Source organism: Aquarana catesbeiana, linkage group LG04, assembly GCF_042186555.1.
Source record: "Aquarana catesbeiana isolate 2022-GZ linkage group LG04, ASM4218655v1, whole genome shotgun sequence".
NCBI classification, from domain to species: Eukaryota; Metazoa; Chordata; class Amphibia; order Anura; family Ranidae; genus Aquarana; species Aquarana catesbeiana.
In genome coordinates this window covers 661,076,275-661,100,843 of record NC_133327.1, presented here as the reverse complement: position 1 = coordinate 661,100,843, position 24,569 = coordinate 661,076,275, and the positions used below count along the sequence as shown (strand labels likewise).

Genomic DNA, 24,569 nt, shown 5'->3' with positions numbered 1-24,569 from the left:
GAGTGGAGCCGAAAGTGGCCGAAGAGACGCCGCAAGTCACGGCTATGTATTTTGGCGCCAGCGGCGCCATTTTCAAACTGCAGTGACACTGACAGGTCACTGCAGTTTAACTGCAGCCTGGGCAAGGCTGCAAATGGACACTGATAAGGCTGCAAATGGACACTGATAAGGCTGCAAATGACACCAAGGCTGCAAATGACACCAAGGCTGCAAATGACACCAAGGCTGCAAATGACACCAAGGCTGCAAATGACACCAAGGCTGCAAATGACACCAAGGCTGCAAATGACACCAAGGCTGCAAATGACACCAAGGCTGCAAATGACACCAAGGCTGCAAATGACACCAAGGCTGCAAATGACACCAAGGCTGCAAATGACACTGGACAAGCATGCAGATGGACGCTGTGCAAGGCTGCATTGATGGGCATTTAAATGTAAGTCTTTTTCCTTAAAATTCCCTCCTAAACTTGGGGTGCATGTTATACGCCGATAAATACGGTAATTCAGATTAAAAAAACATTGGCTACTAAAGGCTGTAATGTAACAAAATAGGTAAAAAGCCAAGGGGGGTGAATATTTTTGCAAGGCACTGTATGCTCCCTGCTGATACCACTGCTTGTGGAAGAGAATTCCACATTCTTAACGCTCTGACAGTAAAGAACCCTCTACGCAGTTTAAGGTTAAACTGATTCTCTTCCAACTTCAGTGAATGGCTGTGTGTCTTTTTAAATTCCCTTTCACTGAAAAGTTTCTTTCCCTATGCTAGGGTCACCAGGATACATGGAAATCATATCCCCTCTCAAGCGTCTCTTCTCCAGAGAGAATGCGTTCAATTCTTGTAGTCTTTCTCCATAGCTGAGGTCCTCCAATCCCTTAATTAGCTTTGTTGCCCTTCTCTGGACTCTCTCCAGTTCCAGCACATCATTCCTGAGGACTGGTGCCCAGAACTGGACAGCATACTCTAGGTGCGGCTGGACCAGAGTCTTGTAGAGTGGAAGAATTATCGCTTTACATCTGGAGTGAATCCCCTTTTTGATGATAGGCCATGCTGAGCCTATCATCTACCAAGACCCCCAGGTCCTTTTCCATCCTAGATTCCCCCAGAGGATCTCCCCCTAGCAAGTAACTTGCGTTTGTATTTTTGGCGCCCAAATGCATTACCTTAAATTTCCAACATTAAACCTCATTTGCCATGTAGTTGCCCACCCCATTAATTTTATGCAAGTCTTCTTGCAAGGTTTCCACATTTACGATTATTTATTTACTTCTTTATTTTGTTAGGGTAGGGAGGGTTAGGGGTTGAATATTAGTGTTAGGGCTTATTATTTGGGTTCGGGGTTAGGATAAGGGCCCTTTCACACTGATGTTTTTCCTGCGTTTTTCCCTTTAAATCCCATGGGACTTTTCACACCACTGTGTTACAGGTGAAGTGCGGTTTGAAAAGCCCTGCATGCTGCATCTTTGGTGCGGTTTTAAAAACCGCAGCTTCCCACTGAAATGAATGGAAATCTCTGCAAAATCGCAATAAAAAAGCACTGCGGTTTTGCGTTATTGAGTCACATGTCCATTTTTCAAAGGTGCAGGCAACCCAAAAACGCACAGCAAATGCATCTGAAACACAGCAAAATCGCGGTAAAAAAACCCCCACATATGCATTTTTACCGCGATTTTGCTACTTAGCAGTGTGAAAATATCCTTAGGGTTAGGATTAGGGGTGATATTAGGGGTTATTATTTGGGTGAGGAGTAGTTCTATTTAGTTTATTTTTTGATCTATTTATTAGTGATTATTTATTAATTTTTTTTTTTTATGTATCTAATTTATTTATTAATAATTGCATTTGAGCAGAAAAAAAACACTAAAAAACGTGACAAAACGTTTAAATGCTTGACTCAAGAATTTTGCATGCATTTCTATGGAACAAAAACACTTAAAAAAAAATGATTCAAGCTCCAAAAAAAAAAAAAGGCTCAAACTTTTTGGAGCTTCAGGCTACTTGTGGTGGGGATATGAACCATCTTCATAGAGAATCATTGATTTTTATTGCTCCTCTAGCGTTTTGGAGCTTCAAGCTACAATGGGGTGTGAATGGGGCCCAATGCAACCACCACATCTCAGAACTGATAAACTGAAATATATTCATTTTTTTTATTCTTGGGTTTATATGAGCTTTTTCTTGCTTTTCGAGGGTTATCACAAGTTCAGATTCTCCTTCAAAGTCATAAAACATATTTTGTGTTCTTTTACCTTTTGATTTAATGGTGAGATGACATCGATGGCGGAGTCTATGGGAAAGATCTGGACTCTCTGTTCCGTGTATGTATGAAGGTTCAGGAGAGCGGTGACTAGATCCTGGACAAAGGCCAAAGCCTGACCGGCTAATTCCCGAGCCTTCCGCTGGAAAAGGAATTCGAGGACTCATCAGTTCATTCTATTCACCAGCAGAGGAAAGGCAGACAACACTCAATGGAGTTCATAGAGTAACTATCCGCAATGTACAAGTAATGGCTACAGTATACTACATTATAGATCCTCCCAATCTTTGTTATTTGGAGAGAGAATCACTAAAGTTGACCTGTTATAAGAAAAATGTGATGGCTGCTTGTACAGGAATATCGTACAATTATTTTTTCCCCAAGAGTGCAATTGACCTCCTTAGATATCTGATGCTGAAAGGAACCCTGAGCAGGAGAGGATCCAACATTGTCATCAGACACAATCAGTAGCAACATTTTTAGGGTTGTCCCGATACCACTTTTTAAGACCGAGTACAAGTACCAATACTCGCCGATACCGATACTTTTTTTTTTTTAATGTCATGTGTAGGGCTGAAACAACTAAATCGATTAATTGACAACTAATCGATTATGAAATTAATCAATTGCTAGTTTCATAAATCGGTTAATCGTCCAGCCGATTAGTTGGCCTGCATACAGAATGTATTATTTGTTTACATATCAGGAAATACAGTGCAGCACACATACAGCTCAGTACACCATCCATACATATCAGTAAGTGCCTGAGAACTTGTGAATGTGTGAGGAGCAATGCCTCATGGGACATGTAGTCCTGGGCAGGAAGGGAGTGGTTCTAAAGGCAGAATTTTTCTTTGCCTTGCTATTGGGGCACTCTATACTGTACTTAACACACAGCAAAAAAGCAGTGTAGAAACAGATCAAAAGCAAATGGCATAGGTGCGTACTGAGCCTTATGCTGGCCACACCGATCAATTTTCAGAGGAGAATATTCATATGAAAAATCTTTGTACATTCGCTGAATGAAAGAATGTTGTTTGAAATTTTCACTTGCTTTTAACATTCTGTTTTAAAATAAATGTCATTTCTGAACGAAAACTACATACATTGTCTGAAAATTCCTTTTGACCAAGACGTTTTCTATTATTTCCTGTCACTGTGGTTGAAAACGAACGTCAATTTGACCCCACTAACGATTCAAAAATCGAATGAACGTTCTTAAAATGACTTTTTTTTTTTAAAGAAAGACATTGTTTTTGTATGGCCAGCATATAATATATTACAGTTCTGTTTGAAAATCTGCAAAACAGTCTTTAACTGTTTTTTTTCTTTAAAAAAAGATCTGAGTCTGATGATATTTACCAGATTCAACCTCTAATAATATATACAGTATATATCTCCTCTAATAGTATATACAGTATATATCTCCTCTAATAGTATATATCTCCTCTAATCGTATATACAGTATACATCTCCTCTAATAGTATATACAGTATACATCTCCTCTAATAGTATATACAGTATATCTCTTCTGTCTGTTATTTTCAGAGTGGATTAGAGATTTTGCTCTCTAACCATATAGTTGGATATTTATATTTACCACTGCATAGAGATATTTAAGAATAAATTGCCTTTTTTTTAAACTTTACATATTACCTAAATTATACACCACACTTTTTTTAAGGTTATTAATTGATTAATCAAAGCAATAATCGGCTAACGAATCGGTTATGAAAATAATCGTTAGATGCAGCACTAGTCATGTGACAGTGGCCCTAATATGCAGCACTGATAGGCACTGATAGGTGGCACTGATGTGTGGGCTGTGTCAGTTGCTTTTTCTTTTTTACAATTTTTTTTTTTTACAATTTATATATATTTTTTTTTACAATGCTTTCTTTTTTGGGGGGGGGGGGGGGGGGGGGGAGTGGATAGTCCGTGTTTATTTTGGTTATTAATTTTTACAATTTTACTTTAGAATATTTATTACAATGTTTCCTTTCTTTTATTTTTTTTTTTTCATTCAACTCTGTTGGAGGTAGGGGGGCTTTGGTGAGATGTTAGGGGTCGAAACAGACCCCTGACCTCTCCCCTTTGAGACATGAAAAGGGACTGCGGATATGGATTCCCCAGTCCCTTTCTCAGCAGCCTCAGCTTCACTGAAGATGAATATAGAGGAGACAGCGGCTCCTCTCTATTCATAAACTGAAGCATCGTAAACCATTTACGATGCTCAGTTATGAATGGACAGAGTCAGTAATCACTGACTCTGTGCATTCGGAAAAGGAAGGAGATGACATATTTACCAGCTCCTTCCTCCGCTCTCGATCCGGAAAGATCTGGGGGGTGAGACCGGAGAAGCGCAGAGGGGGAGCGGAGGAGGAGAGGGGGGGACCAGAGGAGCGCACGGAGGGGGAGTGGAGGAGGAGGGGGGCCGGAGGAAGACACAGAAGGGGGGACCAGAAGAGCCCAAGAAGGAACACAGAGGAGGACACAGAGGGGAGCCGGAGGAGGATAGAGGGGACAAGCAGGAACAATCGGTGCACTGATCTCCCTGTGTGGCAGTGCTTTCGGCTGCCACACAGGGAGATCAGTGATTATAGTTTCGCCGCCGCTCCCATTGTTTTCCAGTGTCTAGGTATCGGACTAGGCATCGGGAGCATTTGCACAAGTACAAGTACTCCTGCAAATACTAGTATCGGTACAACCCTAAAACTTTTAAAAGGCATCCTACCCAAAATCTAATGCCCAAGTCCTGAAGCACTATGAGGGGATCTCCTGTCACCTGGAGCGCCATTGTGAGACCTCCCACCAACTGAAATGCCATGGCAAGAACTCCCAGGGCTTTTTTTTCTCTCGGAATATGTGCAGGAACTCAACACAACCCCCCACATCAAACTGTATCAAATAGTAGGTGTGGCCAAATTTCAATAACAGTGGGAGGGTAGTAAAGGGGCATTAAATACCAGGAGTGAGCTACACACAGAGTGCAGGGTTCAGAAGTGAGCTACATAACTTACCCAAATACGATCACTTAGATGGTATATGAAATCTGCTAAAATATCATCTTTTAGCCCTCAAACGCCTGGCACCTGTTGGAGATGTAAAGTAGCCAAAGGCGACATGATACTTATATTCTGGTCATGCAGCCATGTCCAGGACTATTGAAAATCCATTTTTAAAATCATATCAGACGTAACCAACAGCCCAGTACACCCCTCACCTGAGCTTGCAGTACTAAACCTAACCATCGAAAAAATCCCCAAACCCTTCAGGCATGTTACGACCCATATACTATGGGCAACCAGACTAAGTCTAACAAGACTTTGCAAAACTGACCAGATTCCAACCATTGCAAACACTATCGACCTAGTGAATCTCCATTACAGCTATGAGACAATGATGGTCGCCAGCAACGGTCAAGCTACCAAAACACGAGACGTATGGAAACCCTGGTCACAATGGTCTAGAGAAGCGAGGTTCATATAACACCCACATCACATCCTTATTTCTTTCTTGACCAAGCAATATGAATAGTCCACTCAGATTTGATTTATTCTATGTACAATAAGAAGTTAAACAATACACATGTTATGAGAGTTAAAGCTCATACTAAGTAAATACAAAGTGGTTCTTCTCTCCTCTCATGACACAAAAGTGCTCCCATTAGGGGTGTCTGAGAAGTGGAGGAACACCACGACCTTGACAGTTATTATTGTGACGATAACAATGTTGTACGAGTCTTACGTGGTTCGACTCCTTTGCTATTCTATTAGTTCACAACCTGTGTATCTAATGTTTTTCCTTAATGGACACCAACCCGCTGTACAACGAACAATGTTCACATTATTACCCATGTACATTTATGAAAATATACCAATAAAAACCGACTGAATAGGAGTGAGCTACACACAGAGTGCAGGGTTCATGGCAGTTACACACACACACTGCAGAGTTCAGGAGTGAGCTACACACAGAGTGCAGGGTTCAGGGGGGTTACACACAGTGCAGCGTTCAGAAGTGAGCTACACACAGTGCAGAGTTCAGGGTGGAGCTACGCAAAGAGTGCAAGGTTCAGGGGGGTTACACACAGTGCAGGGTTCAGGGGGGTTACACACAATGCAGAGTTCAGTAGTGAGCTATACACCGAGTGCAGAGTTCAGGGGGGTTACACACAGTGCAGCGTTTAGGGGTGCGCTACACACAGAGTGCAGGGTTCAGGTAGCGACAGGTATTAGTCCTTTTGGGGGGGGGATAATAGGTATTTAAGACAAAAATATATTCAGTGACGGAGTCACTAAGAGACTTGGTCTAGAAAAACAAAAAAAAACAAAAACAAAAAAGGAAACAACTGTTATGGGTATAAAAGCGTAGGCAACTAGAAGACCTAAAGGTGCCAGCACATACATGCAGCAGCTTCTCCAAGTCTTTAAATTCTTTTGATAGCTGGGCCATTCTGATGGGAAAAGCTCCAACACTTCCAAGTAGTAAGGAGGAGGGGACCACACGCAGGAACAAAAATTCAAGTCTAAGCATGTATTGGAAGCAGAATTGTAGTGTTTCTAACTTTACCCACTTGTTGACCCGCCGCAATACATTTATGCCCGACACCCGCTGATCGACTCAGTGAGCGATTTATGCCTGGCACCCGCTGATCGGCTCAGCTAACGATTTTATGCCCGGCACCCGCTGATCGGCTCAGCGTATGATTTAAGCCCAGCACCTGCTGATTGGCTCAGCGAACGACAGAAGAGGGCCCTGTGTTGGTAAACAGCACAGGGCTCTCCTCTTACGCCAGCGATGTGACAGTTTTTTTTCTCCCTGCAAAGAAAGAAGTAAAAACTGTCACATCGCTTAGTAAAACAGCACACAGTACACACACTAAACATTGTTTGGCACACATTCAACCCCTTGGCCACCCTAGATGTTGTCCTCAGCCCAGCAATTGTTTCAGGTTCTAGGGAAGGGGAAAATGGAGAACTTGTCCCTTTCTTGGTTCCTTTGATGTCAAATAAAGAGAAATTTATAATGGTAAAACTGAAGCGGTAATAAAACGAAAAAAATGAATACAAACCTGATGTCTTCTGTTATGCAATGGTACATTCAAGGCATTGAAATCACTAGTTCCTAAAGCAAAGAAAGAAATTATATATGTACAGATGGTTGATATAACAGCAAGCAAACACCATTTATTGGATAATATTTCATTAAAGTTAGCCACTACAAAGACCCTAGTCCCCAAAAAGTGCTTTTGGGGGTTCTCAACCCAACAGTATTGGCCCAAAATTAAAATAGCATTTTTTGGGTGGGCTAACTCTAATTCTCAGAGAATTAAAATAAATAATAAACACCCCATGAAATATTCCTCTAATCTGACTTGCTCATTAATAGAAACAGTCTCCTCCACTTAATTCCTACCACTCTGACAAACACCACAGTAGGTAAAGGCGAATGTATTTTCACGGCTTTGTACAAGAGTGCATGAAATATGAATGGTGCGAGAGGCAAGACGGAGAGAAATGCCAACTCTTTGGCCTCCTGAATTATTCATCAGCTACTTCGTCGATCTCCTGCATCTTAGACAAGTAAACATGTATTGTCAGGCTATGGGCCAGCCACAAGGTAGAGGGTTAACCATATAATGAACATGACAAGGAAAAAGCCATTATACTAGGAGTCAGAGACATGCTATAGAATGCTGATCTGGATATGCGACAGGAAGACAAAAGGTATCAATTATTCAGCTGGTATTTTTTTTTTTAAAGAAAAATAAGCTTCCAGCCAAGGAGTAGATTAATGGTGTATACACTTACTTCACTGTGGTCTAGAATTAATATACTACCATTCCAACTTATACTGTGAATGAAGGTTTTTAGTTAACTTTGTAGAAAAACAAATCAAACATCTGTGCAGAGAATCAAATAATGAAGTAGACGTGTTTCGGACGGCTGTGCTCTTAACAATGTATATCCTTACATACATGAAATACTAGACTCAATGAACAGAACTTGGCCAATGATCAATGCAAGCAATTCTGCGTAAAGTGCCAATATATTACATAATGTGTTATAGTGTAAAAATAAAATTCATATAGGTTTTTGTCAAAAAAATATGGTGCTCTGTGCAAATTCATCAAACAAGCAATCTATCGGGTGCACAGCCAGAAATTGGCAGCACACCGACGTGACAGAAGTCCATTTATTGAATATTCCAAGAAAGGAACATGACACACAAGTGCAAAAGCTGGAACAGAGGTGGACGCGTTTCACACAGCTACACTGTGCTTACTCAACCCCTGTTGCTGATCTGATGCTTCTTTACCACTATTCCAGAAATAATATGCCTCCTGATGACATCCTGGATGTGAAGAAACGCGTAGATAAGAACTTCCGGCATAATATCATGCTGGTTCCACTGAAGTACAGAGAAGCGGCGATTTGAAGGGAGATTTGTTGGCGGGTCATTCCGGGTGCCAGGGAGGGCACCATACTTTGTGAGCGCATTGTATTTCTATGTTAACGGGGGGGGGGGGGGGATTCAAAATATACAGCAGTACGCTATGATGGCTTTCCCGTTTTGTTTTTTTTTTATAATTTCTCATGGGCATACCAAGCATATTTCCAGGATAGTGGTAAAGAAGCATCAGATCAGCAACAGAGGTTGTGAACCAATGTGACCTTCCTTATTCTCATACAGGGGGTAAATACTATAGGGGGGTGGGTGGCAGTGCAGCCAGTGATGAATTTGCACAGGATACCATTCACGTTAATGAAGATTGTCCATGGTCATGATTGTAGCACTCATGCACTTTAAGGACTATTGCACTTTATGAGAATCAATTCATTTGTAACGTATGAATGTTGTGGATGAAGGGTTAATGATATTTCTATGCTGTTTCTGTTCTGTATATTTACATGTTATTCCTATTATCTGAGTTTGACTTGAAATGTGTTTACTTCCTAGAAATGTTCAGGCTGATAGATTGGCATGGCTTGTTTCTCAGCCTGAGGATTGCCTGACCTGTACTTTTTACCGAAAATATTAGGAGACTGCATGTCATATGGAAGTAAACACTTTTTCTTAGAATTACTATCAGTTTTCTCTGTAACCAAACCCTAAGCCCTCATGCACACAGGCTGTTAAAAAAACGTTATGAAAACGCCAGTATTTTTGCAGTGATTTTTTTTAACTTTTGTCAGCTTTTTTCAGCGTTTTTGCAATAGCGTTTTTGATCGTTTTTCCGCGTTAGCGTTTGAGCGTTTTTTTTTTTTTTTCAAATTTTTTTTTTTTTTTTACAATGGATCAAAAACGCTAAAAAACGTTGGTGAATGACGTTTTTGAGCGTTAGAGCGTTTTTACAGCTGAAAAACGTCTCTCAGAACCCACTGGTCCTGGGTTTTTTTTACAGCTTAAAAACGCCTATGCCACTTGCAGCTCAAAAACGCCTAGGTGGGCATGAAGCCATAGACTAACATAGACAGGCCTTTTTAAGCTGCAAAAAAAGCTCAAAAAAGCAGCTGTAAAAACGTCCGTGTGCATGAGGACTAAAATGTATTGTAATCCATCCTTCTTTTATTTTGTATAAAATAAAAAGGGTCATTCCCCTTCATAAAACGGACAGGTTTTTGACTTCATCTCATGTGTGTTATTTGCGTGTCTGCAGGATCCTGGTGGAAGTTATCAAGCTGTCCGGTTCAAGTCCCCGACAGTGGACAATTAATTTTTTTTTTTACAAAAACCTATATGAACTTTTTTGACACCGTTGCACTTTATGTAATATATTGGCATTTTACGTAGAATTGGTTGTATTGGTAATTGGCTAAGCACAGCTCTATTCATCGAGTCTAGTTTTTGTCAAGTCTACTTCCTACAAGGCTAGAAAATAAAGTTTTAGATTTTTTTTTTTTTTTTTTTTTTTTTTATAACACAAGGTGCATTCATGACTCTGTTTGGAAAGCTTGCTATGGCCAGCATACCAGGGTGATTATTACCATTCCAACTTACACCGTGAAGGTTTTGCACTGGGAACCACAGGTAGCTACTCTGATGTTTCTATGGCTGCTATGCAGTTGGAGATTTGATGCATATATGGTGGACCTGCCAGTTAGCGGCAGCTTTCTGGATCATGACCTTCCGCCTGCTTAGATCATTATTTCACAGCCTTATTTCCAAGAACCCTTGGCAGGCTCTCCTGCATATTACCATTGAATCGTTGACTAAATCGCAATGTGCGTTAACACATCGTTACGCTGCAGCTCAACTATAGCTAGAAACGGCAACTCAAAACAGAGGGTAGCGAATAAAATGGTTTATGAGCATCTGTCAAATCTCCTGGAAGACCAGCATATGAAATATTGATGTATTTGGGAACCCTGGATCTCTGTTTGATATGCTACTGTTAAATCAAAAGAAAGCTTTTGTCGTAAAAGAATAGGAAAATAATTTCTATTGTGGTATGTGTGTATGTACTATGAGCTATTTGCCAAGAGAGTACACATTTTAAACTGGGTTTCGCAGAACCCTAGGGTTTCGCCATAATCCACCAGTCAGTTGCAGGCAGCTGATTGGTAGATCACATCTCCTCCGCTGACACACACAGAGCTAGGCACAGAAGCTGCTGTATTAGTGCTAACTTTTTTTTTTGTAAAATTCTTTTTATTGAGCTTAATATAACATACAGTAGAAAAGTGACTCAGCACAACACCGAGCCACACATATGGCCAAAGTGGCCAACAGTTACAATAACATACAGACTGATTATCAATACTATTTAGACATTTACGACTGTCTTTTACCCCCCCTCCCTCCCTCCACCCCCCAACAACCTAAGGCTTAGTTCTCCACACTCCTCTCAGAGACCTTGCATCCGGACCTTAGTGCACCTGGTATTCAATATACATCTCCAGGAGTATTTGTGCAGTGCCCAATTATTTCCATTGTTTAAACACAAACATCAATTATGGCTGAACTCCCCAACCATACAAGCAAACTAGAGAACAATGAGCCTCAGATACCTTCCATCCCCGACTAGGTCATTAAGAGGATGTACACTTAATAGTGTTTAGGTCACTAGGACTCTTACTCCATCGTGACATCTGAGTTGTACCACGCCTGCCACACCTTATTAAATTTCTTTCCACATCCCCTTGACAGATATGTCGCTTTATAATAATATGGCATCATTGAATTGACCAACCCCTTCCAAAAAGGCAAGGATGGGGCCTCCGGTTTCTTCCAGTGTAGTAATATGGCCTTCCTACCATAAAACAGTAGGATATTGATCAGAGTTCTATGAGCTCGAGATGGGACCACCTCTTCTACCAATCCCAGGAGACACACTCTAATTGTATGAGGGACAGGGACCACCAGGACCTCTGCTATGCAGGAGGTAACCTCAGACCAAAACTGTTGGACACGAGGGCACCCCCAGAAAATATGGTCGGCAGCCACCGGCAAAAAGGTACACCGCCAACATTCCGCTGCAACATACAGGTATATGGCCGCTAGTCTAGTCGGTGTATAATTTAATGCAAAAATTTAAATAGGATCAGCCTGTCCCTCGCCACTACCAAGCGCTGAAAGGGGTCATCCCACTCCTCACCCTGGATGTCAGAGACCTCCGCTTCCCACCTTTCCCTACATGCAACCACTGCCAATGGACGTTTTTTTAAATAACTCCTTGCATGCAACTGATAGTGTTTTGGGAAGTTCGTCAGATGTGAACAGGTTTCCCAAGTCTGAGGGAAAGGACTCGATGGCACTTGATAGTGCTAGCTTTGGTGTGCTGTTCCCCGCTGGCCCCTTTTCCCATCCTGTCCTTCCCAGGTAGATGACTTCTCCTGGGATGGAGGACAGGAGGAGCGAGAAAAGCACTCCACAAAAAAGGGACTGATCACAGCCGCTTTCCCTGCCATGCTCTATATATGAAGAAAACAGGTACTGTAATGTGCTGTGTGCGCCATAATATGCCAGTCTCTCATGTAATGTGCCCTGCCCCAAGTAATGTGCCGTGCTGTGTTCCCCATGTAGTCTGCCCCCATGTCCCTGTGTACTGGGCCCTCCTGGCCTCCTATACCTCTAGCCCTGCTGCCCCCCTGTACACCATTTATCTCAAGCTGGACACAGAATTAAGCATCCCCGCAGAAAAAGCAAGCACAAGTTTCACATTAACTAGATACATTTTAATTCCATAAAGGAGAAGTACAGCCAAAGCTTGTTTGGCTGTACTTCTCCTGTGAAGCACAGGAGTGCAGTTCCTGCCTGCCGTCGACTGACCTCACAGAGGTGGTCCAGGAGGAGGAAAGATCGAGATCATATGGTCGGGATCTAACCAGGAGCCTGGACCGGCACCCAGCTCAGCCTTACAGCGAGCCGCTGAAAGCCTGAGTCAGCTGCTCCCGCCCCCTCCACAGCTAAGCGCTCCAGAGAACACTGGAGGGGCAGAGCAGAGAGCGGGTGACTGACAGTCGCCACTGTCTGCTCAAAGCAGCAGGGAGAACTGAGCGATCAGCGGTGTTTGATCTCTCAGTTCTCAGCCTTAGAGACAACGGTGGGCAGATGCAGCACTGCATCGATGCTGCATCTGCCTAGGTAAGTATGTTTAAACACTTCCAGACTGCCACACGTACATTTACTGCGGTAGGGCTGCGCAATATCACGTACCTGTATGTGATTTTATGCACGCGGTTTAGGGGGCGCGCCGCTCACGCTGTCAATGGACACAGCGGGAGCCAATCAGCGGGTCCAGTGGCTGCGAAGGCCGCCACGACCCACTAATCGTTCACAGGAGAGACTGACCAGGCGTGACACTGCCCCACACAGTAAGCACCTCCCTAGGGAACATTTAACCCTTTGATTGCCCCTGGTGTTAACCCTTCCCTGCCAGTGCCATTTATACAGTAATCAGTGCATTTTTATAGCATTGATCACTGTAGTGTGTCACTGGTCCCCAAAAAGTGTCACTCTGTGTCAGATTTGTCCACCACAATGTCACAGTCCCGCTAAAAAACGCAGATCACCACCATTACCAGTAAAAAATAAATAAAAGTCCCTAAATCATAGTTTGTAGACGCTATAAACTTTTGTGCACATCAATATACGCTTATTGGGATTTTCTTACCAAAAATACGTAGCAGAATACATATTGGCCAAAATTGATAAAGACATTTGTTTATATATATATATATACACACACACACACACACACACACACACACACACACACACACACACATACAATGGGGACGGAAAGTATTCAGACCCCCTTCCATTTTTCACTCTTTGTTATATTGCAGCCATTTGCTAAAATCATTTAAGTTCATTTTTTTCCTCATTAATGTATACACAGCACCCCATATTGACAGAAAAACACAGAATTGTTGGCATTTTTGCAGATTTATTAAAAAAGAAAAAACGGAAATATCACATGGTCCTAAGTATTCAGACCCTTTGCTGTGACACTCATATATTTAACTCAGGTGCTGTCCATTTCTTCTGATCGTCCTTGAGATGGTTCTACACCTTCATTTGAGTCCAGCTGTGTTTGATTATACTGATTGGACTTGATTAAGAAAGCCACACACCTGTCTATAGAAGACCTTACAGCTCACAGTGCATATCAGAGCAAATGAGAATCATGAGGTCAAAGGAACTGCCTGAAGAGCTCAGAGACAGAATTGTGGCAAGGCACAGATCTGGCCAAGGTTACAAAAAAAAAAAAAAAATTCTGCTGCACTTAAGGTTCCTAAGAGCACAGTGGCCTCCATAATCCTTAAATGGAAGACGTTTGGGATGACCAGAACCCTTCCTGGAGCTGGCCGTCCGGCCAAACTGAGCTATCGGGGGAGAAGAGCCTTGGTGAGAGAGGTAAAGAAGAACTCAAAGATCACTGTGGCTGAGCTCCAGAGATGCAGTCGGGAGATGGGAGAAAGTTGTAGAAAGTCAACCATCACTGTAGCCCTCCACCAGTCGGGGCTTTATGGCAGAGTGGCCTGACCGAAAGCCTCTCCTCAGTGCAAGACACATGAAAGCCCGCATGGAGTTTGCTAAAAAAAACACCTGAAGGACTCCAAGATGGTGAGAAATAAGATTCTTTTGTTTGATGAGACCAAGATAGAATTTTTTGGCCTTAATTCTAAGCGATATGTGTGGAGAAAACCAGGCACTGCTCATCACCTGTCCAATACAGTCCCAAACAGCGAAGCATGGTGGTGGCAGCATCATGCTGTGGGGGTGTTTTTCAGCTGCAGGGACAGGATGACTGGTTGCAATCGAGGAAAAGATGAATGCGGCCAAGTACAGGGATATCCTGGACGAAAACCTTCTCCAGAGTGCTCAGGACCTCAGACTGGGCCAAAGGTTTACCTTCCAACAAGACAATGACCCTAAGCACACAGCTAAAATAACGAAGGAGAGGCTTCACAACAACTCCTGACTTAAACCCAATTGAGCATCTCTGGAGAGACCTAAAATGGCTGTCCACCAACGTTTACCATCCAACCTGACAGAACTGGAGAGGATCTGCAAGGAGGAATGGCAGAGGATCCCCAAATCCAGGTGTGAAAAACTTGTTGCATCTTTCCCAAAAAGACTCATGGCTGTATTAGATCAAAAGGGTGCTTCTACTAAATACTGAGCAAAGGGTCTGAATACTTAGGACCATGTGATATTTCAGTTTTTCTTTTTTAATAAATCTGCAAAATTGTCAACAATTCTGTGTTTTTCTGTCAATATGGGGTGCTGTGTGTACATTAATGAGGAAAAAAATTAACTTAAATGATTTTAGCAAATGGATGCAATATAACAAAGAGTGAAAAATTTAAGGGGGTCTGAATACTTTCCATCCCCACCGTATATCACCATCTGTATAGACGATATATGTTATACGGATTATATTGGATATTGGCTTTGCTCCCTGACTCACTGGTGGCCACATATATTTTGAAGGAATTTTTTCCCATTGTTGAGCACAATGGTTGTTAGTATTCTTTTGTTATAGTTAAAATGTTCATTATGAAGAATTTTGTAAGTCATTGAAAATTTGATGTGATTGTAATGATGTTCTCTTTGAATCTAATTAATACACTTTAGAGGCATATTTGAGTTTCCCTGAAGAAGCAGAAATACAGCTGCGAAACACGTTGGATGACTCTATGCTCAAGTATCTAAGTGCAAAGTGCTAAGCTATTGCTGGGAACAAGTATCAATATTGAAATTATGATATGTTGTTCACATATTGAGATATACGCTTATGCAAATGTTTTTATGTAAAACCTGTACAATAAATATGATATTTTAAACATACACATTGTATGTGTGCTCACCTCAGTAACGGCATCACATCATCTAAAGTCCTGTTTCTACATGGGAAAGTTTACGCTTTCCATTTTTGTGTATCCAGTATATTATACAATCGTTTGTAGACGCTAAAACTTTTGCACAAACTAAATCAATATAAACTTATTGGGATTTTTTTTTTTTTTAATTTACCAAAGATATGTAGCAGAAAACATTTTGGCTTAAAACTTAACCACTTAAACGACCGGCCACTGTATATATACGTCATTAGTTTGAAGATGGATATCTCGGTAACGGCAGCAGGTGCTGCCACAACCGAGGTATCGATCTTTAGGGCCGGCGGTTCTGTACACGATAATGGTGGTCTCTGTGGCGGGTTCACCGTTATCGGCGGCGGGAGAGGTGCCACCCCCCCTCCCGCCACTCTCCCGCGCCCTCCGCCGCTTACCGGAGCCGTCGGTAGCGGTATGGCGACGAGTGAGGCTAAGATGGCCCCCACCCCTCTCCATACCAAAGGACGGCCGGAGCAACGTCATTACCTCAGCTCCGCCCACTTCTCTTAAAGGCACATTTTTTTGTGTGTCATTTTTTTAAACGAATTTTTTTTTTTTTTTTTTGCATTAAAGTCTAAATATGAGATCTGAGGACTTTTTGACCCCAGATCTCATATTTAAGAGGACCTGTCATGCTTTTTTTCTATTACAAGGGATGTTTACATTCCTTTTAATAAAATAAAGTAAAATAAATAATAAAAAAAAAAAAAAAAAATTTTTTTTTTTTTAAAGCGCCCTGTCCCGATGAGCTCACGCGCAGAAGCGAACGTATATGTGAGTAGCGCCCGCATATGAATACGGTGGTCAAACCACACATGTGAGGTGTCGCCACGACCGGTAGAGCGAGAGCAATAATTCTAGCCCTAGACCTCCTCTGTAACGCAAAACATGCAATCTGTAGAATTTTTTAAACATTGCCTATGGAGATTTTTAAGGGTAAAAGTTTGACGCCATTCCAGGAGCGGGCGCAATTTTGAAGCGTGACATGTTGGGTATCAATTTACTTGGTGTAACATTATATTTCACAATATAAAAAAAAAAATTGGGCTAACTTTACTGTTATGAAAGGAATTGATTAGGGGTGGATGGCGCTACCTTATCTGGGTACCTTGACTTATAATTTAATGAACCTCAAAAGGAACCAGGTACTATATAATAATAAATGCACCCCTTTATCCCTCATTAGGTAGTGGATCTAGATGTCCACCGTTACCTGAGTGGACTGTGCTAGCAGATCAGTCTCATACCTACATGCAGGTGTACACCATGTGATTAATCAACACAAATTAATTAGGTGACAATTGATAAAAAAATCAATAGTGGCAACCAAACAAAACAAAAATAAAGTTAAATAAAATACCACGGTACGAACTTATATTAATCCCCAAATGTGTCCAAATGTGCTTATAAGCAAAAAGGTGAATATGAATAGTCCCAACATTAGACATATAGTGCAGGGTTGCACATTAAATAATATAAAACTGATGGAAAAATAATGAAAATTGATGAACAACTTAGTGGAAAAAAATTTATATAGTGTAAAAAGACAACTTTACTGTTGTCTTATTTTTTTTATTCAAAAAAGTGAATTTTTTAAAAAAAAAAAAGTGCGCTTATAAGACCGCTGCGCAAATACGGTGCAAAAAAAAAAAGTATTGCAATGACCGCCATTTTATTCTCTAGGGTGTTAAAAAAAAAAACAATATATAATGTTTGGGGGTTCTAAGTAATTTTCTAGCAAAAAAAAACTGTTTTACACATGTAAACACCTAAAATCCAAAACGAGGCTGGTCCTTAAGTGGTTAAATAAGAAATTAGATTTTGTTTTAAAAAATTATCTAGGTTTTATAAACAGAAAATAGAAAGTTTTGTTTTTTCAAAATTTTGGGTCTTTTTGCATCTATATAATACAAAAAAAAAAGCCAATGATGATCAAATACCACTAAATCCTTTGGTAGGTAAAACACTCAAATATGTATCTGTCTGTGTATTTAGCCGTTTGCCTGAAATTAGGTTTAAAAATAAAAAAAAATGACAGTGGGAAGTTGCGCTCAGGAAGAAGGCAGGACAAACATGAATAACTATAAATCCATACAAATGTCTTCCGTGTAAACAATTAGTGGTGACTGGATATTATTCCTGAGGATTGAGTTCAGTATTAGAAGAAATCCATTTCAATATCTTCATAGCGAACGCCAACAACAGCATCGAACTTCTAAAAGTCAATGATTCTTGTAAACATCCACTTCAAGCATATATCATTACATAAGAGACGATCTTCCACACAATCACAGATCAATGTTGGTGTTATGTCAGAACTAAAATCAGCAGTCATCTCTCTTTGCAAAACACAGAGAACCAACATAAAAGGGAATTATGTAGAAATCTAAACATGGTGAGAACAGATCTTTTATAATGTTCACATAAATTCCAGATTATTGGGATACGGTTAGAAAATATGGGGAAAAATAAAAAAAAAAATTTACATACTGTAAATTTCTTTTCTTGGAAGTACATTGACTACTTGAAGACAAGGCTTTTTCTGGCACTTTTTGTCACAAATTTAAATAAGTATTTTCTTGCTAGAAAATTACTTCTAACCTCCAAACATTATACATTTTTGTTTAGCAGAGGCCCTGGGGAATAAAATGGCAATCACTGCACTTTTCTAGGTCATATGTCGGTATTTGCACACGCAATTTCTTTGAGAAAAAAATACACTTTTTTTTTTTTTAATGGTTTAGTAAATAGATAGCCAACATGCCACGCTTAAAAATTGCCCACACTCGTGGATTGGCGATAAACTATGGTACTTACCAGTTTAGAGTTACAGAGAAGGTCTGGCACTAGAATTATTGCTCTCGCGCCAAGATTCGCGTTGATACCTCACATGTGTGGTGCAAAAAGATGGACATGTGCGTGTGCGACTTACGTATGAGTTTTGCTTCAAGCTTGTCATTGTGGAAAGTCTATATTAAAAGGATCAATCCCTGGGAAATTCATTGGATTTTTTTCCAGGATACTGAAATTAGAGATCTCTGATTAGGAGATCGGCTTTGGAGATTCTGATTTGGAAGATGGACCAGATGAGCCATCGCCAGGTGAATCGGTTGGAGGACAGACCAAGGGACATCTAACCCCCCGGTTATCTACACATGCCAATCACCTCTGTTGGGGGTAGTGGGAGCTGGTGAGTGGGGACCCTTGAGGGGGAGCACAAGAGTCACCTGATCGATCAGCTGAGCACTGTGGTCACCTTGGAATCGCTGGCACTTTTTACAGCACATTATATATGTGGGACTATGGAATAGCACACATATATATCTATCTATCTCATAGATAGATAGATGGACTCGTTTTTTTTTTTTTGTGTTTATATATACATTTTTTTCAGCAACACATATTGATTCTACACTATTTGATATTTGGTATACTTGTTTATACACTAGTTATATATCATTTATTCATCTTTTCTTTTTATGGTGCTGCATCTTAAATTTAGATGTAGGTATCTAATCTTAGGCACAGATGGTTTACATGATCTCTTGATGTGTGTATTTACACTTGTCACACTATTGATATCCTAATATTGTCACATATGATTATCCATCATCTTTGTTTCTAAGTAAGGTGTGGGTAGTATACTATAGTGGGTTACAGAGTACCATCACCCTTTATCACACTAGGGTAGCACCACTTACCCCATCTCTTGTATATTATTTGATGTCTTTATGGAGCTGGCTTTGTTCACAGTGGGAAAGGTCATGTTGGAACAGAACAGGGGCCTTCACCGGACTGTTATCACAGGTTGGAAGAGCATAACTGTCTAAGGCTGCATTCACACCTATGCAGTTTTAGTGCTTTTTGCAGATTTGCACTACAGTCCATTTAAGTCCATTTAACATGGTTTCCTATTAAACACGTTCTGTAGTGCAAATCTGCAAAATGCAAAAAGCTCTAAAATGCAGGATAGGGACAGCCATTACATATAGTATATGCTGTCGGAAAATATTACATTGCTTCTTGCTAACAATGTCAGTTCAAGAATTCTTCTGTACCCCAAATACAGTATTCTTATATTCCATCTGTTTTGTCAATGTATTGCATATAATAAACCACCGCTTTACATAAATGAGGATCAGTTGAATGCAGTATAAATATAATATTTTATGAACATATGCAGGGCACATACACTTACTTGTGTCATTGAAAGGTACTTTTTCATTAATGATACACAGAGAATCCTCTAGACGACTGCTCAGGTCTACATGAAGAGTCTTCAGCTGATTTTGGCTGAAGAGACCATTTAAAAAGAGATTGTGAGTTACAGCTTAGGGAAGATAAAAAGCACACATATATATATGCACACACACACAAACACTATATCTATCTATCTATCTATCTATCTATCTATCTATCTATCTATATATATATATATATATATATCTCTATCTATATATATTATAGTATTGGGACACCTGCCTTGACACACACATGAACTTTAGTGGCATCCCAGTCTTAGTCCGTAGGGTTCAATATTGAGTTGGCCCACCCTTTACAGCTTTAACAGCTTCAACTCTTCTGGGAAGGCTGTCCACAAGGTTTAGGAGTGTGTCTATGGGAATGTTTGACCATTCTTCCAGAAGCGCATTTGTGAGGTCAGGCACTGATGTTGGACGAGAAGGCCTGGCTCGCAGTCTCCACTCTACTTCATCCAAAAGGTGTTCTATCGGGAGAGGTCAGGCCAGTCAAGTTCCTCCACCCCAAACTCATTCATCCATGTCTTTATGGACCTTGCTGTGGGCACTGGTCCAAATCATTTGTTGGATGGGGAATTATGGTGTGGGGTTGTTTTTCAAGGGTTGGGCTTGGCTCCTTAGTTCCAGTGAAGGGAACTCTTAAGACGACAGCATACCAAGACATTTTGAACAATTTCATGCTCCCAACTTTGTGGGAACAGTTTGGGGATGACCCCTTCCTGTTCCAACATGACTGCGCACCAGTGCACAAAGCAAGGTCCTTAAAGACATGGATGAGCGCGTTTGGGGTGGAGGAACTTGACTGGCCTTCACAGAGCCCTGACCTCAACCCGATAGGACGCCTTTGGAATGAATAATGCCCCGTACACACGGTCGGACTTTGTTCAGACATTCCGACAACAAAATCCTCGGATTTTTTCCGACGGATGTTGGCTCAAACTTGTTTTGCCTACACACGGTCGCACAAAGTTGTCGGAATTTCCGATCGCCAAGAACGCGGTGACGTCAAGCACGTACGAGACTAGAAAAGGCCAGTTCAGAACCAAGCGCGGCACCCTTTGGGCTCCTTTTGCTAATCTCGTGTTAGTAAAAGTTTGGTGAGAGACGATTCGCGCTTTTTCAGACTCGTGGCTTTCAGATCGTTTTCTGCCGTTCAGTTTGTGCTTGTGGGTTTGTATCTGCTCTTCAGTGCGTGCAGTCAGTTCGTATTGGAGTTTTCTGTGGGATCTTGTCCGCTCGTTGCTGTTTTTCAGGTCGCTCTTCACAGGCCTTGCTGTTCTTCAGTGCGTTCTGTTACTTCGTTCTGAGCAGCCGACCGTTTTCTAGCCATGTTGCGTATGCGTACTCCTCGTAGAGTTCGTGCTGTGCGGGGGCTTGGTGTTGGGGTCCTGACCTTGACACAAGTCCAGTCCATGAACAGGGTGGGGAGGAGTTCATGGACCAAGAATTGGTTGCTTCAGCGTGACCAGTTCTGTCATATGCCTTTGCTCCGTGAGATCCGCGAGAATAATCCTGATGATTTCAGGAACTTTCTCAGGATGACGGACCCCGTATTTCACCGTTTGTTGGCTTCGCTGACCCCCTATATCAGCAGGCAGGATACCTGCATGAGGCAAGCCATCACTCCGGAGCAGAGGTTGGTCGCTACCTTGCGGTATTTGGCCACAGGGAGAAGCCTGCGGGACCTCAAGTTCTCGACAGGCATCTCCCCCCAGGCTCTGGGGATCATTATCCCAGAGACCTGTTCTGCCATCATCCAGGTCCTACAGAAGGAATATATGAAGGTAAGATTTTTATCCTTTTATATCACATTTTATTGTATTGAATGTTTGATAACATATTGTATTTCTTTCCTCATTCCCTAATTACCATGATTGTATTATGCTGTGAATGTCCCCTTTGTCCTCATGCATGCTGGATTTTTATGTAATTATTATTTTAGGTCCTTCATACATATTTGCCCTTCAATAACCTCCCCAGCATGGTGTCTCCTGGCCTATATTCACCTCATGTAGTCACTTAACAATGTATTTTATCAGCTCCATAGTAGTGCTTTACCCCAAACACCCCCTAAAATGTTTGGAAATGTTATTTTTGATTTAAATTCAGGCAGAGGGCCAGAGGCTTTTTTTTGTGGTGTCGCCAAATTTTTGGTAACCCTCCCTCCCCCCAACTGCTAAGTCAACTGATCCCAATTCTCTATCCTCAATCATCTACCTGCTGACTTTGCCAAACCCATACACACTATACCCATCTATTTTGTGCTCAGATTTATGGATGAATTCCCCAAAGCATGTAGTGCAAGGGCCTGCCTGTATACTTTCCAATGGTACTGTTTAAAGTTCTTGTATCCTATTATGATCTTGATAGGTAATAGCAGAATGTCCAAATGTGCTCAAATGTGTACAGTGTGTATTTATATCTTTGTATTATGACACTTCTTACCTGTCCAGTGGTCTGCCAATAGTGTAACTAAGGAGGGGCTGTTCCAAGTAATACCCTGTCTGTATTTAGGCATTCATCTCTCAATGAAGTGAAGAGGGTTACCTGTCCAAGAGTTCCCCCCCCCCCCTATAATGTTAGAAATGGCCCATGAGAGGGGGGGGGGGGGGATATGATAGGTGTACCTTATACTTTGTTGTTGTTAAATTCCCCTTAATAAATGCTATCTGGAGGTTGACCCATAATGTTTGTGTCTAATCTGCTTGCCAGGTTTCTTTGAAAAAATAGTAATGTTTATTGTTTTTTCCTCAACAGTTTCCTTCCACGCCACAGGAATGGCAGACTGTGGCCTCCCACTTTGCCCAGCGGTGGGACTTTCCTAACTGCGGAGGGGCAATTGATGGGAAACACGTCCACATCGTCCCACCACCCAACTCGGGGTCGTACTATTATAATTACAAGGGGTTTAATAGTATAGTGATGTTGGCGGTGGTGTCGGCTAATTACGACTTCTTGTATGTGGACGTGGGGAAGAATGGCCGGATGTCCGATGGTGGAGTCATCGCCCAGACGGAGTTCTACAGGCGTCTCCAGAATGGCAGCTTGGACTTGCCACCTCCAGAGGACAATGTTGAAGGTCTCCCATTTGTGTTCGTTGCTGATGAAGCATTTGCGCTGGGGGACCACCTGATGCGGCCATTCGCGATGAGGACCCTCACCCCGGAACAGAGGGTTGTTAATTACCGGCTGGCCAGAGCCCGAAGAGTGGTGGAGAACACATTTGGAATCCTGGCCAGCCGGTTCCGATTATTTATGACACCCATCCATATGGCGGAGTATAAACTGAACCATATAATACTTGCCTGCTGTGTTCTCCATAATTTTCTACGAAAACATTCAGCCAACTATGCTGGCTCAGTTGGGCCTGAGGCCGGAATCCCAAATACATCAACAATGACGGCACTTGAAAGCGGCCGTCCTGGCTTGCCCTCCCTGAATGCCCGTGATGTCCGGTTACGATACCTGGAGTTCTTTGCGGGTAGGGGGGCTATCAATATGCCAGACAATATGTGACACCTTTTTCAAATAAAAAACAACCAAAAGAAATTCTTGGTGGCCATTTACTGCTTGTGTTTGTTTTAGCTGACCCTGACAGAAATGTGTTGAGTGCAGAAAATGTCGTGATTGGGTAACCTTATAAAAAACAGTGTTGGCTGGTACTTCCTAAATGCAAAAACACATTTCACTACAAGTGCACTTGCAACTGCACTGAACCTGCACTTGTAGTGCAAAGAGGATTTGCCCTTAGGAAATAACCCCCATTTGTGCATAAAACAACAATTACATCACCCCAAAAGTGTTGTAGTGTTGAGACAATAATCCACACATTCTTGAGTAAGGCACTTTTTTATACCTGCACAATCACATGCGCATTTACCAAAGGTTTTTAAAACAAACCAACATGTTTGTTGTATAACAATGTTTGCAGTAGTATTATGAAAAATCAAAATATCCATTTCAGATAAAACAGGCCTGTGTAAAACCAACAAGAAAGCCAAAAAACTTGAACTTACAAAGTTCACATTAGGTAAAACCTGAAGGCTATATCAGACATCAGTATTTAGGAACTGGGTTTGATATAGCGTTCAGATGGGGGGAAATCACCCCTGGAAAAGCCAAATTTGGAAGATGCACACCAATTTACAAATGTCCACATGTGCTATCTGCCATCATAGGGGATCAAGGGACGTGTTTGGGGGGAGCAAGCCCTTTCTCAACGCTACTTTATAATTGAGGAAGGGGTTGCCCCCCAAAAACGCGTCCATTGATCTCCCGTGATGGCAGATAGCACATGTTGGCACACTGTGTGCATCCTCCAAATTTGGCTTTTCTAAACATTGAAAAAAGTTTGGTACGATAAAACAGGTGATTTTGTGGGGTTTAAATTCGCCCCAAAACATCAATGATGTTATTATTTTTTTTAATAACATCACTGATTTGTTGATGTATGTTTTGCAATTGGAGATTACACCCCATGATCTCCCCGATCAGTATCTGGGCACTTTCAGATGTAAAGCGTTCTGGATCCCTCACATCACGATCACCTAAAAAGAGATAAAGAACAAAAAAAAAGGTCTCAAAAATCTGCCACCAGCCATCTCTTTTACCTGAGTCTGTGGTCGCAGACACTCACCTGTTGTGGTGCCAATCTCCACCACGTCTTCTTCTTCCTCCTGCTCTTCTTCTTGGTTTGGTATTTCA

General features: G+C 41.5%; 1 protein-coding gene across 1 annotated transcript in view; it reads right to left on the bottom strand.

The window, feature by feature from the left end:
• Positions 1–24,569, bottom strand: part of PPP1R21 (protein phosphatase 1 regulatory subunit 21) — a 143,958-nt gene that overhangs the window by 81,688 nt on the left and 37,701 nt on the right. The window contains exons 7-9 of the mRNA XM_073628523.1: positions 19,805–19,899; positions 7,332–7,384; positions 2,250–2,399 (exon numbers count right to left, since the gene is read on the bottom strand). Coding sequence (XP_073484624.1) covers positions 2,250–2,399; positions 7,332–7,384; positions 19,805–19,899 — 298 coding nt within the window. The remainder of the gene's footprint in view (positions 1–2,249; positions 2,400–7,331; positions 7,385–19,804; positions 19,900–24,569) is intronic.